The sequence below is a fragment of the Coregonus clupeaformis genome, chromosome 10 (genome assembly GCF_020615455.1).
Source record: "Coregonus clupeaformis isolate EN_2021a chromosome 10, ASM2061545v1, whole genome shotgun sequence".
NCBI lineage: Eukaryota > Metazoa > Chordata > Actinopteri > Salmoniformes > Salmonidae > Coregonus > Coregonus clupeaformis.
In genome coordinates this window covers 52,003,682-52,017,666 of record NC_059201.1, presented here as the reverse complement: position 1 = coordinate 52,017,666, position 13,985 = coordinate 52,003,682, and the positions used below count along the sequence as shown (strand labels likewise).

The 13,985-nt window shown below is 42.9% G+C and overlaps 1 protein-coding gene across 2 annotated transcripts in view; it reads right to left on the bottom strand.

Moving 5' to 3' along the window:
* The window catches only part of LOC121575526 (MICOS complex subunit mic25a), an 81,745-nt gene that overhangs the window by 20,497 nt on the left and 47,263 nt on the right, over window positions 1–13,985 (bottom strand). For both annotated transcript variants that reach the window (XM_041888682.2, XM_041888683.2), the window contains 2 exons: window positions 13,784–13,854; window positions 4,000–4,135 (listed from right to left, as the gene is read on the bottom strand). In XM_041888682.2, the coding sequence (XP_041744616.1) occupies window positions 4,000–4,135; window positions 13,784–13,854 (207 nt within the window). The remainder of the gene's footprint in view (window positions 1–3,999; window positions 4,136–13,783; window positions 13,855–13,985) is intronic.

The window sequence follows — 13,985 nt, the reverse complement described above, 5'->3', positions numbered from 1 at the left end:
TTGGGAAGAGAATAGGATGTTATGCAGAAACATGTGTTGGTAGGACATGGCTATGGTCTGTGGACATGGAAGTCAATGATTTATGTCTACTATAGGTTGATTAAGTGATAATGCCTGAGAAGCAGGTGTTTGGAGGATATATTGGCAAAGGTGTTGTTAGGCCTGAGACGAAGTTGAGGGCTGGCAAACCGTGCCAATATATCCTCCAAACACCGGCTTCGAAGGGGATTATCACTTTTATACAACGGGTTACCAGCATATTCAAATAATGATTGACATATTTTAATCAAAACGTTATTTTGATTAATTTATTCATACTATTTCATCCTTCCACAAGATATAGTGTCACGATCGTTTAAAGACTGGTCGAACCAAGGCGCAGCGTGATAAGTGTACATGTTTATTTACACAAATAAACACACGACAAAAACAACAAACGATACGTGAAGTCTTAAGGTACACACAACAAACCTATACGGAACAAGATCCCACAACCCACTAGTGCCAACAGGCTACCTAAGTATGGTCCCCAATCAGAGACAACGAGCTACAGCTGCCTCTGATTGGGAACCACACCGGCCAACATAGATCTAAACGATCTAGAACTAAACATAGAAAAACACAACATAGAAACTACACACCCTGACTCAACATTTAAGAGTCCCCAGAGCCAGGGCGTGACATATAGTCCCGACACAAATCTAGGGTTGCTACCCAAGCCGGCTGGTCATTCATTCTATCGGTTCGGTTGCTAGAGACGCGACCCAGTTGTTCAGTCTTTTTGTTCTGTATCTATGGACGCAACCCAGTCGTTCGTTCTAAATGTTCCATTGCCACACTGGCTGGCAATGTTCTTATCCCTTGCTTGCTAGCTAGCCAACTACAGCTAACTTACAGTCACGTCAAAAAGATGCAGACAGAATAACAGCAAAGTAGCAGCATTTGCATTTGTTTAAGCTGTTTTCTAGAGACATTTATTTGGATACATCTATAACAATGAGCTAATGAGTTGCGATTTCGCCTGGCATAGAAAATGTGCTCTTTTGTCAGGACACTGTTATTCAGAAGAGCTAGCCAACAACACAGCTAACACAATCACTTCAAACTGAAGCTGGAAAGACTGCAAACTAGCTGCACTTCGTTTTGTTGTACCTTTATTCAATTTACATTTCTTTGTATATATCCATAAAAATGATGCCAGCTGATTCATGATTTTGACTGGCTGAGAAACGCTGCTTGCCTGTTTGTCTCGTCCCGACTCCCAACATGTTCATTACTATGGGACAGCTGGAGATCGAATTTGAATATTGAAACAGTGTTGCAAATGTCAGAGAGACAGACAGCAAGGTTTATACAAATCTCCGCTGTTGAAAACTAAATGTTAGTCTAAAAGAAATGTGAGATAATGTCTCAATGCTTTTTATAGTGGATATCAAGTTTATAAATTGCTTGGCTGGGCTGATGAGACAGAGTAAATAGGCATTTTAACGTCCTACATTTAGCCAGTGGTAACTTGTGGAATAGACACCGGATGGAATGCGGATTTAACCAATCAGCATTCAGGATTAGATATAATGAGACAATACAAATGTGATGTGACTAAAATGGCCCACTGTTTTTGACAATAACTAGACGAAATCATAATTCAAATGACAAAAATGTGACTAAAACAATTATATTTTAGTCAAAATGACTAAAACTAGACAAAATTAAAAAAATGATACTGTGTGTCAGGGGGGCCTCCGACTGCCCACTCATTTGTCTTCATTAAGACAGACTGATGAGCAACTGTCAGAGGCATCTTTAATAGACCTCCCGCCCTTTCATCTCTCCTTCTATTCCTCCATCCCTTCTTCCTCCCAGGTTTCCACTGCTTCTCTTTTTTCCCTTTCCCTCTTCATTACCTTCCTTTCAATACAGACCTGCTATTTCTTTCTCCCCTGACTTGTATATACTTTGTTCCAAATGCCACTGGTCCCCCAGAAAATCATTATTTCCTCCACTCAATCACTTACTATCTATCCTCTTCCAAAAATGGATGAGAACGCAAGGGAGCTACCATCGGCAATGAAGATGGCCCAACTCAAGCTTTACGCCATGTTGAAAATGGGGACAATTGGGTCTAAAGCTGAATGGCAGCTTGGTTACCCCAAGGGCCTGAGAGCCTGCACCTTAGCTCGCGAACACGTTAGCTAGCATACGCTGCTGAACCATTCAAATGAATGAGAACAGGAGACAGACTTACGAACCTAGCCTAGCCAAGGCGTAATGAGAATGTCTTGGTGGGTAGTGGAGCGAATCGGAGCTAATGCACTCACTAATGTGACAAAGTGTGGCGGGATACACAGCGGAAGAGGTTTTTATCAGGAGGGACGGATGGAGGGAGGGAAGGGGAGGAGAAGAGATTGATGAAAAGTGACAGAGGCAAGGAGGTCCAAGAAATGGTGGATCAGAGCTGGAGGACAAGTTGGGAAGGTGAGAAGGAGAAGAAATGGAGAACGACAGAGAAGAGGGAGAGTGAGAGAGAGATGATATGCAATGCAACATTGCTCTGAACTATTAAAACTTTGTATTAAGCCAAAAACTTTGACAACACGCAGTAACAGTATTCTGCTGTGTAGTTCAGTTTAGAATATCAACATAGAAATCACTCTTATCTTCTCCCTAACCAAGGCATACATCCCCATAACATAACATCTGGCCTTACTCCACTGTCCAGATTGGTGAAAACCCCATCCATCTCCCATTACGATATGGTGAGTCAGTGAGTGAGTGGTTGGGATGAGAATCTCTACTTTTTCTCCCACAAGGGTCGTGTGGGCGCCAAGCCAATTCCTATTGGCTAACAGCCAGATAGGACGCCAGCAGCCAAGCTTTCAGTGCCAATACTCCTCCGCTCACTCATTCCCTCTTTCACTCGTTCCATGAGGTGAGACAGAGTCAGAGACAGAGATTTCATCTTTGATTAGGGTTGAGGCCTCTCTCTCGATCTTAATTTCCCTCACTCTCTCTTTCACTTTCTTTCTCTCTCTGGTTCAATGTTATGCCAGATTGAATCGGAATTAAACTAGCGCCTTGTGTTAAACAGAAAACAGCATGCTTCTACTCCTTCAAAACACTCAATAACACAAACACACACACAGCCACACACACAGCCTTTTCACAAATACAACTACTCTCATCTCAATATCCAGAATGGGTCTTTTAATACAAGCTAAAAATGACTGATTGCCTTTTTTTTGTGTGCTATTCTTTGCTTTATTGTCAGTTTAAACTGTCAAAGGCAGTTTAAATGTGTCAAATGTTGTTTGTTTCTTTTATCTTTTTTCTGGAAGTAAATCAGTGTTTTTCAGTTCCAATAATAATGTGCAAATTGGTAGATTCATTATTTGGTTTTGATGGAAAGAAGTGGAGATATGAGCACTTTGAGGATGAACGCAATGTTGAAATGCTTTCTGAATAGCATTGGCTGAGAAAAGAATGCATTTCAAAAGCACAGAGTGCCAAAATGGATTTTACCATGCTAATAGCAGTGTCATTTCACTATCAAATTGTTCCAAAACACAGAGCACAGTTGGAGACTTCGAAGCGGCACATTAAAAATTGCTCAAATGATGCAAATCCATTTAAAGTAAACGATAAAGCGGCTTATTCATGAAGTTAATCGATTTGGTAAAATGTTGTTTTGATAATGCCTGTACCACATAGTTCATTGTACTGACATGCTCTGTATTGACAATGCATCTCTAAGCTTTAACAACACTCCCAGTATTCAATAGTGTAACGCAACATTGGAAAACGCAACTAAAGAAACACTTCTTGGATTTTTAGGGAAAGGCACACTACGAAAGCATGATTTTATAATTGTTTGAAACATACATGGATAGAAAAGAGCTGATACACACAACCCTCCAGTGCATGCATACGCACAGCTGAAGTGCACCCCCCTCCACACACACAAACACCCCCCACGTCCCCGACCCACACACTGTTGCGTACCTTCTTGGCGGCTTGGATGCAGTCCATGTACTCCTTGGCCACGGTGGAGCAGTGGAGGGTCTGCTGCTGGTTCTCTCTGTAACAGTGTAACACCTGGGCCTGCAGCTCAGGACAGATAGACACCGCAGGTCTGGGCCTGCATGGGAAGACACAGGGACAGGGAGGGAGTAAGTGCCCTGTGTGGCTCAGTTGATAAGACTGTGGCACTAGCAATGGCAGGGTTGTGGGTTTGATTCCCGCTGAGATCACATACACTGAGTGTACAAAACAGTATAGAGAGAAAGTGGAGTCGCAATTCAACGGCTCAGACACGAGACGTATGTGGCAAGGTCTACAGACAATCACGGACTACAAAAGGAAAACCAGCCACGTCGCCGACACCGATGTCTCGCTTCCAGACAAGCTAAACACCTTCTTCGCCCGCTTTGAGGATAACACAGTGCCACTGATGAGGCCCATTACCAAGGACTGTGGCCTCTCCTTCTCCGTGGCCGACGTGATTAAGACATTTAAGCATGTTAACCCCCGCAAGGCTGCCGGCCCAGACAGCATCCCTAGCCGCGTCCTCAAAGCATGCGCAGATCAGCTGGCTGGTGTGTTTATGGACATATTCAATCTCTCCCTTTCCCAGTCTGCTGTTCCCACATGCTTCAAGATGGCCACCATTGTTCCTGTACCCAAGAAAGCAAAGGTAACTGAACTAAATGACTATCGCCCTGTAGCACTCACCTCTGTCATCATGAAGTGCTTTGAGAGACTAGTCAAGGATCATATCACCTCTACCTTACCTGTCACCCTAGACCCACTTCAATTTGCTTAACACCCCGATAGAACCACAGACGATGCAATCGCCATCACACTGCACACTGCCCTATCCCATCTGGACAAGAGGTTGGAGAGGTTGGTGCCATTGTGGAGAGGTTGGAGTCTGTTTGATTGAGTGTGTGGACAGGTGTCTTTTATACAGGTAACGAGTTCAAGCAGGTGCAGTTAATACAGGTAATGAGTGGAGAACAGAAGGGCTTCTTAAAGAAAATCTAACAGGTCTGTGAGAGCCGGAATTCTTACTGGTTGGTAGGTGATCAAATACTTATGTCATGCAATAAAATGCAAATTAATTTCTTAAAAATCATACAATGTGATTTTCTGGATTTTTGTTTTAGATTCCGTCTCTCACAGTTGAAGTGTACCTATGATAAAAATTACAGACCTCTACATGCTTTGTAAGTAGGAAAACCTGCAAAATCGGCAGTGTATCAAATACTTGTTCTCCCCACTGTACATATGAGATGAGTAGTGCAAGATATGTAAACATTATTAAAGTGACTAGTGTTCCATTTCTTAAAGTGGCCATTGATTTCAATAGGCAGCAGCAGCCTCTAATGTGCTAGTGATGGCTATTTAACAGTCTTGATGGCCTTGAGATAGAAGCTGTTTTTCATTCTCTCGGTCCCAGCTTTGATGCACCTGTACTGAGCTCGCCTTCTGGATGATAGCAGGGTGAACTGGCAGTGGCTCGGGTGGTTGATGTCCTTGATGATCTTTTTGGCCTTCCTGTGACATCGGGTGCTGTATGTGTCTTGGAGGGCGGGTAGTTTGCCCCCGATAATGCGTTCGGCAGACCGCACCACCCTCTGGAGAGCCCTGCGGTTGCGGGCGGTGCAGTTGCCGTACCAGGTGGTGATACAGCCTGACAGGATGCTCTCAATTGTGCATCTGTAAATGTTTGTGAGGGTTTTAGGTTCCAAGCCGAATTTCTTCAGCCTCCTGAGGTTGAAGAGGCTCTGTTGCACCTTCTTCACCACACTGTCTGCGTGGGTGGACCATTTAAGTTAGTCGGTGATGTGTACGCCAAGGAACTTGAAGCTTTCTACCTTCTCCACTGCGGTCCCGTCGATGTGGATAGGGGGGTGCACCCTCTGCTGTTTCCTGAAGTCCACAATCATCTCCTTTGTTTTGTTGACTTTGAGTGAGAGGTTATTTTCCTGGCACCACACTCCCAGAGCCCTCACCCCCTCCCTGTAGGCGGTCTCGTTGTTGTTGGTAATCAAGCCTACTACTGTTGTGTCGTCTGAAAACTTGATGATTGAGTTGGAGGCGTGCTTGGCCACGCAGTCATGGGTGAACAGGGAGTACAGGAGGGGGCTGAGCACGTACCCTTGTGGGGCCCCTGTGTTGAGGATCAGCGAAGTGGATATGTTGTTTCCTACCTTCACTACCTGGGGGCGGCCCGTCAGGAAGTCCAGGACCCAGTTGCACAGGGCAGGGTTCAGACCCAGGGCCTCAAGCTTGATGATGAGCTTGGATGGTTCAATGGTGTTGAATGCTGAGCTATAGTCAATGAACAGCATTCTTACATAGGTATTCCTCTTGTCCAGATGGGATAGGGCAGTGTGCAGTGTGATGGCGATTGCATCGTCTGTGGATCTATTGGGGCGGTAAGCAAATTGAAGTGGGTCTAGGGTGACAGGTAAGGTAGAGGTGATATGATCCTTGACTAGTCTCTCAAAGCACTTCATGATGATAGTTCAGTTACCTTTGCTTTTCTTGGGTACAGGAACAATGGTGGCCATCTTGAAACATGTGGGAACAGCAGACTGGGAAAGGGAGAGATTGAATATGTCCGTAATCTACTACCATATCCCGTTCAAAGGCACTTAAATATTTTCTCTTGCCCATTCACCCTCTGAATGGCACACATACACAATCCATGTCTCAATTGTCTAAAGGCTTAAAAATCATTCTTTAACCTGTCTCCTCCCCTTCATCTACACTGATTGTGACATCAATAAGGGATCATAGTTTTCACCTGGATTCACTTGGTCAGTCTATGTCATGGAAAGAGTGTTTTGTACACTCAGTGTATACTAAAATGTAGGCATTCTGTAAGTTGCTTTGGATAAAAGCGTCTGAGCGGTATTATAATTATGACACACACAGAGGGAAAAGGCATACTGTCGCTACCTAGCTTTCCAACCAAGGTGCACGAATAAAGGAGCAAACCGCAAATGTGACAGATACTGTACTTAACAACTCTTGGAGGACAATGGAAGATTAGAAGAAAAAGAGTTCTAGCTACATTATTAAATCCAATGTGTTTCAGTGTGTACCGTAGGCTTCATCTAATGACATTGAAATTCAAACTATCTGCATTGTCATGTCACATAGAATACAGAGGTGACAAAGGCAAAAAAGCAGATGGACCTCTATGTGACATTTTGAAAGGCTTTAGGGGCACAATGCATACAAACGGAAGAGAATGCAAATGGAGCTTATGACTGTACATCAGCCTCTCTCATTCTCCCTCTCTCCACACACACACTTACCCATGCTTAAACACACAATTACACACACAAAGGTGTGCTAATCCTACATGAGGGTAATCCTTGAGTGCTCTGTTGCTCATGGTAATTTACCTGCTATTGTGACAGAGCCCTCACAAGTAGTACACCAGGAGGATAGAGATACACACGGCAGCTCGCTCTCTCTCTCTCTCTCTCTCTCTCTCTCTCTCTCTCTCTCTCTCTCTCTCTCTCTCTCTCTCTCTCTCTCTCTCTCTCTCTCTCTCTCTCTCTCTCTCTCTCTCTCTCTCTCTCTCTCTCTCTCTCTCTCTCTCTCTCTCTCTCTCTCTCTATTTGAAAGTGGAATTTACAAACTTACTAAGCCTTTTTAAACCTTGAGTACACAAAAATTAGCATTTTCTGTTGCGCAGGACAATTCTCTGAGACAACAGTCATCAAATTAAGATAGTACACGTTTGCTGTATTTCACAGTCACATTTACCTGGTGTTGACTTAAAAATTACATAATAGAGGTAAATAATTAAATATCAGAAAGTAACCATCATTATCTTGGTAAATACCAGGCGAATGCCAGCCGTAAACAGATCTATATGAAAATGTTCATTATTCCATATGTGCTGCAGGCTTGTTCATAGCGTGTCTAATTTAATGAGTGAGCCATCCAACCAGTGTTCTATTTGACGAGGAGACGCATGACTTCATTTGACATGACTGCCCATTCTGGGGAACTCTGACCGGGTTGGCATGCACACACGCTCACACCCACAAACGCTGCCCTCCCGCCACCCCATACTGTAATTACAGAACTATGCATCTTTTACAAAATAATGAGCTTGGAAGTCCCTGACCACACTGACAGATAGACTGTGTATGTGTGTGTGTGTGTGTGTGTGTGTGTGTGTGTGTGTGTGTGGTGGAGGATAGCAAGATTATTCATGAACAGGGAAGTACAAACATCCAGAAAGAGAAAAAGAGAGACAGTGATGATGTATGGAACAATGATAAATAACCCTCACAGCCCAACACGAACAAACGGTAACCCTGGCAACCATTCAGCGGACTCCTTTTTACTCTCCGCACCCCAGAACACCATGTGACACACTTCCATAGCGAAGACACCTGGTGTGAATATTAGCCATGACGCCTTTTGACATGCACTAACAGTCATTCGGTGTAACGAGCTGGGAGTAGTCCTATGACAAGGTGTTATCGAGGTCATGATTCACACATCATTATTGATAGACTGCACCAGCTAATGGAGTTTAGATTAGAGAGCTGGACTGTCTCCTCTGAAATAGCCCCTGGCATTATTGCTGGCTACACACATGTTGATTCATGACCATATGAATCATACAGTATATGCTCATATAATGTTCATATATCACTTGAGAGAGTTCTTTATGGCTAGCAGCTTCAACTGAGACACGCTATGTGTTGGATTTGTGCAGTGTTGAATTGCTTTCCCTCAGTGCAAACAAGCAATATATTACTGTCTATGGCATCATCGAAAGTGCTATTTGATTGTATTTGGCCATCTATAAAAAGTCTACATTCACATTACATACAGCGCATTCGGAAATTATTCAGACCCCTTGACTTTTTCCACATTTTGTTACGTTACAGCCTTATTCTAAAATTGATTAAATTGTTTTTTTTCGCCTCATCAATCCACACGCAATACCCAATAATGACAAAGCAAAAACTGTTTTTTTTTGTTGTTGTGTGCAAATGCATTAAAAATACTAAACTGAAATATCACATTTAAATAAGTATTCAGACCCTTTACTCAGTACTTTGTCGAAGCAGCTTTGGCAGTGATTACAGCCTTGAGTCTTCTTGGGTATGATGCTACAAGCTTGGCACACCTGTATTTGGGGAGTTTCTCCCATTCCTCTCTGCAGATCCTCTCAAGCTCTGTCAGGTTGGATGGCAAGCTATTTTCAGGTCTCTCCATTGAGAGACCTGGAGGTTGTCGGGGACTCCAGCCGCCCTAGTCGTGGACTGTTCTCTCTGATACCGCACGGCAGGCGGTGCCGGAGCGCCGGGTCTGGGTCCAGAGGGTTTCTTGACAGCTTCTACCCCCAAGCCATAAGACTCCTGAACAGACTATTTGCATTGTCGGCGCATGTGGCAAATAACATTTGATTTGATTTGATGTTCAATCAGGTTCAAGTCCGGGCTCTGGCTGGGCCACTCAAGGACATTCAAAGACTTGCCCCGAAGCCACACCTGCGTTGTCTTGGCTGTGTGATTAGGGTCGTTGTCCTGTTGGATGGTGAACCTTCACCCCAGTCTGAGGTCCTGAGCTCTCTGGAGCAGGTTTTCATCAAGGATCTCTCTGTACTTTGCTCCGTTCATCTTTGCCTTGATCCTGACTAGTCTCCCAGTCCCTGCTGCTGAAAAACATCCCCACCCACCACCATGCTTCACCGTAGGGATGGTGCCAGGTTTCCTCCAGACGTGATGCTTGGCATTCAGGCCAAAGAGTTCAATCTTGGTTTCATCAGACCAAAAAATCTTGTTTCTCATGGTCTGAGAGTCCTTTAGGTGCCTTTTGGCAAACTCCAAGCGGGCTGTCATGTGTTTTTTACTGAGGAGTGGCTTCCATCTGGCCACTCTACCATAAAGGAGTTCTGCAGAGATGGTTGTCCTTCTGGAAGGTTCTCCCATCTCCACAGTGAATTTACCACAGGTGGACTCCAATCAAGTTTTAGAAACATCTCAAGGATGATGAATGGAAACAGGATGCACCTGAGCTCAATTTCGAGTCTCATAGCAAAGGGTCTGAATACTTATGTAAATAAGGTATTTCTGTTTTATATTTGTAATAAATTAGCAACATTTTCAAAAAACCTGTTTTCGCATTGTCATTATGGGGTATTGTATGTAGATTGCTGAGGATTTGTATTTATTTAATCAATTTTAGAATAAGGCTGCAACATATCAAAATGTGGAAAAAGTAAAGTGGTCTGAATACTTTCCGATGGCACTGTACATGTAGTCAACCTGTTACCTACACAGACCCAAATCAAACCTATTCCTCTATTTCTATCTCCGGTCTTGTGCATCTACAGGTGGCGGCCATTTTGTTCCAATCACCCCTCAGATAAGGTCAAAACGTAGCCACAGGCTAGCACCACAGAGATAAGAAACTCTTGCTTTTTCTTTAGAATTCACTGCATTGGCTGCAAAGGACAGCTTTATAACAGGACGGTCATGTTAATAAAGGAATCTGAAGCAGAAAATTGCCTTTTCTAATATGCTGCAACTGCCTTGTTTGAGTGAAATTAAAGGTGAGGTCTTATTAGAAAAACATTAGCCGTGCTACTTTGTTAGCCAAGTTTTGGAGGGAAAAACACACATTCCAATTGTTCCTGCTCGTCATGGTTTGCATCTGTAAGCATATCGCGGAGAGAGAATTACGCTCTAATCATTAAAGCTTCCCATTATTTTAGCTCTTTTTCTCAGAATCGGGGGTTTATGAAGAAAGCATGACTTGCAAGCCATTGCAGAGACTATGTGGGGAATAAAGTAATATAAAGAAAAAGAAGAAAGCAATAAGAAGGGAGGGGATGATAACGGTGTAGCATTTACTATTCTCCGCGCATGAGAGGAGAGCGAAGGTATTAATGTGTGCTGTCATGGATTTAAAGTCTTCAAAAACAGTGAATTTGATGAAGAGTGAAAGTAGAGCTGAACTCACAGTGGCCTAGACTACAGCTTGTAGCCTAAGGGTTGTGGCTAAGTTGGGATGAAAACGGTTGAAAGTACCCATATAGTATACACATACCATTTTATAATGGAACCAATGGAATAGTCCCAAACGGGAACACTCATGACACTACACAGACACTACACCACAATACAGCTTTGTGACATGAAATTGAGCTGAGAGGACGAGCGAGGGCCTCCGCAAGTTCCCCACTGTTAACCATCTTTGTGTGTGCGTGCATGCGAGAGTGCATTGCGTTCTCGGTCTCTCCGACGCACTCTCTCTCTCTCTCTGCGTTTGAATTGTTCTTGCTTTCCAGCTCTCTTTTCTGCTCTGGTCTCTTTCTTGCTTCTTCTCTCTTTTTGTTTCCCTCTGTCTGTCCCTTCTCATCTGGCATGCTCTCCATCCCTCTCTCCCTCTATTCCTCTTTACTAGGTGTGGGCTTGGTAATGACACATTATCTGGTGTCAATTTCTGCTACTCTTGATTATCTTCTTCATCTTAAGCTGAAACATTAGTGGATGGAGGAATTTTGCGTGTGGGGGGGGTCAACAGTGCTAAAAACCTTTGGCCTGGCTCAGACCCAAAACAGCTACTAGGTCATGGGATGATTTATTGCGAGTTTAACAAATCCTCTTACACAGCTTTTCACCCCGAGGAAGTTCATATGATGCACTAGATGAACTTTGTATTACAGGTTAAGACTTGTTCCACATGGGCATCTGAAGACGAGGAGCGAATTTTCGTCAGTATCTTTGCAAGGGACATCACCAGGACCGGGCTTTCTGGGATTTTTATTTTGGGTTAGCCCTGAATCTTTTGCGCTGTTGCGATGGTGTACATTTTTTTTTATAGCTAAAACCATTATTCTCTTGTAATTGTAGGCTACTTGCTGATAAATTATTTTAAATATTATTGGAACAGTAGGCCTACCTACACAATAACCTCATATGGGGTTACTGACCACAACCCATTGAATTAATAATAAGTAGTGTTGATTATTTGGCCTTGGGGAGAGCACAGCGCGGGAAGGGGTGCTGGAAGTGCTGTAGATAAATTGAAATACATTTGCTACATTTTATAATTACTCCTGTCTGTACAGAAATAAATGAAATCATTAAACCTACTAAACCAGAAAGCATTATTTATCCACAGAGGATCAATAGCTTCTTTTAAGAAATTGCAGTGGATTGTGTTTTATCACATCACAAGCGCATATAGGCCTACAGTTGGGCAGCCCGCACGTCAAATATCAAACAGCTGATTGTTGAGTTGTGGCTGTCAATGTGGCTCTGGTGACGCTCCTGATCTATGCTGTCAACTATGGCTGATGTTAAACCATGTTCACACAGTCTTAGTTTCTATCACACAGTGCCATTTTGAAAACCATATCACGAGCTGGTATTGGGATCACACCAGCACACTTTCAAATTACTTATGACCACAATTTTACTTAAAGTTAATCAACCAAAGAAATGTTTGAAAATGAATCAAATGTCATTTGAAATACGAACAGCAAAAAAAAGGCTAAATCAACTATGAGCAATTTGAAAAACCACGGCAGGGACATGCCAAGTGAAATGAGTAGGATCAAATGAGGCCCCATTTTGAAATGGCAATTAATTCAACACTTACTAATTGCACACATATTAAATTACAGGCCAGTCCTCTAGGGAGGATTCTATTCCAGGAACTGAAATGGCTCATCGGAGATAAATATATTGGAGATAAATATATTTATAAAATGTAATATTTAACACAGCAGGAAAATATAAACTGAGAGAAAGATTACCCTCCTCCTAGGCTATTACCTCACATAGAAATGTGTCGTTGAGGAGAGATGTCATTTACGGGAAGACTAAGTTTAGGAGGAGTAGGTGAGTGTGGGTGGCAAGATGGGTGAGGGGCTGAGACATAGGGTTTTGTATGGAACTTATAAAGGAAAGATTGAGGCTTAAAAAGCCTGAAGAAAACACAGAGGAGAGAAGCAAGCTGAATGAATGATGCAGCTTTCGTCAGATTTGTGAGAATCAGCACTCCTACCCAGAAACGAAAAGAAAAGCATTCTGGTTATTCTGATTCACTCTCTCTTTTCAAGGAAAATAATGACTGGTGATGCTAGGTAAAGACGGTAAGGGAGCAGCATAAATTGGTAGTATCTAGATACTGACAGTACCAGCGTGGTGGCAATCACTGGCAGAATAGAAATGCCCTGTTTTTTTAACAGGTGGCTGTTTCTGAAAAGCACTGTCCAAAGCATGACTGTTCCTTCCAATCTCCATCACTGTCCCTTTTCTAAGTAAATATTTCAACCATTCTTCACTTTACATTGGGAAATAGAAATAGTGACCGTCTACCAATAAATTGGCCACCAATGGTCTTGAACAACGTAGATAAGAAGTAGCCCTTTGTTAAAATGGGTGGCAATATTTCACATACCTGAGGTGAAATAAGAATGACACACATATATGTTGCTATGATAATACATTATGAACAGCAGGAATTAGCCCACTTAGCATTCTCTAAATGTCACTAGTATTGTTCAATTTCTGCAATAGCACGCCCTATTAATTTCTTGAACCCATTCTCCTTGCGGTGTGACTAACTAACAGTAATAACAAACCGACTACACAGTAAACGTATCGGATAATTAGCTAATGGATGGTTTTCTGGCACCCATTCAGTCAGTTCTCATGTTCAAATTCTACTGTAAGTGGTCCTCTAAGAAGTAGCGTGACAATAGGTTAAGAAACTGAAATAAGCTACTTACTTGATATGGGCCTCGGCCTTGTTGGCTGCCTCGTTGTACTGCTCAGATGTCTGCTGGTAGTAGTCAAGATTCTGGGACAAAATGCAAAAAGAGAGATGACAGAGTAGTTTAGTTAAACCAATTATCTGGTAACATCTGTACAAGTACCTTTCTTGGGTTACGACTGTTCTATGGATTTTCGAGCTCTAATAAGCCAGCTAAG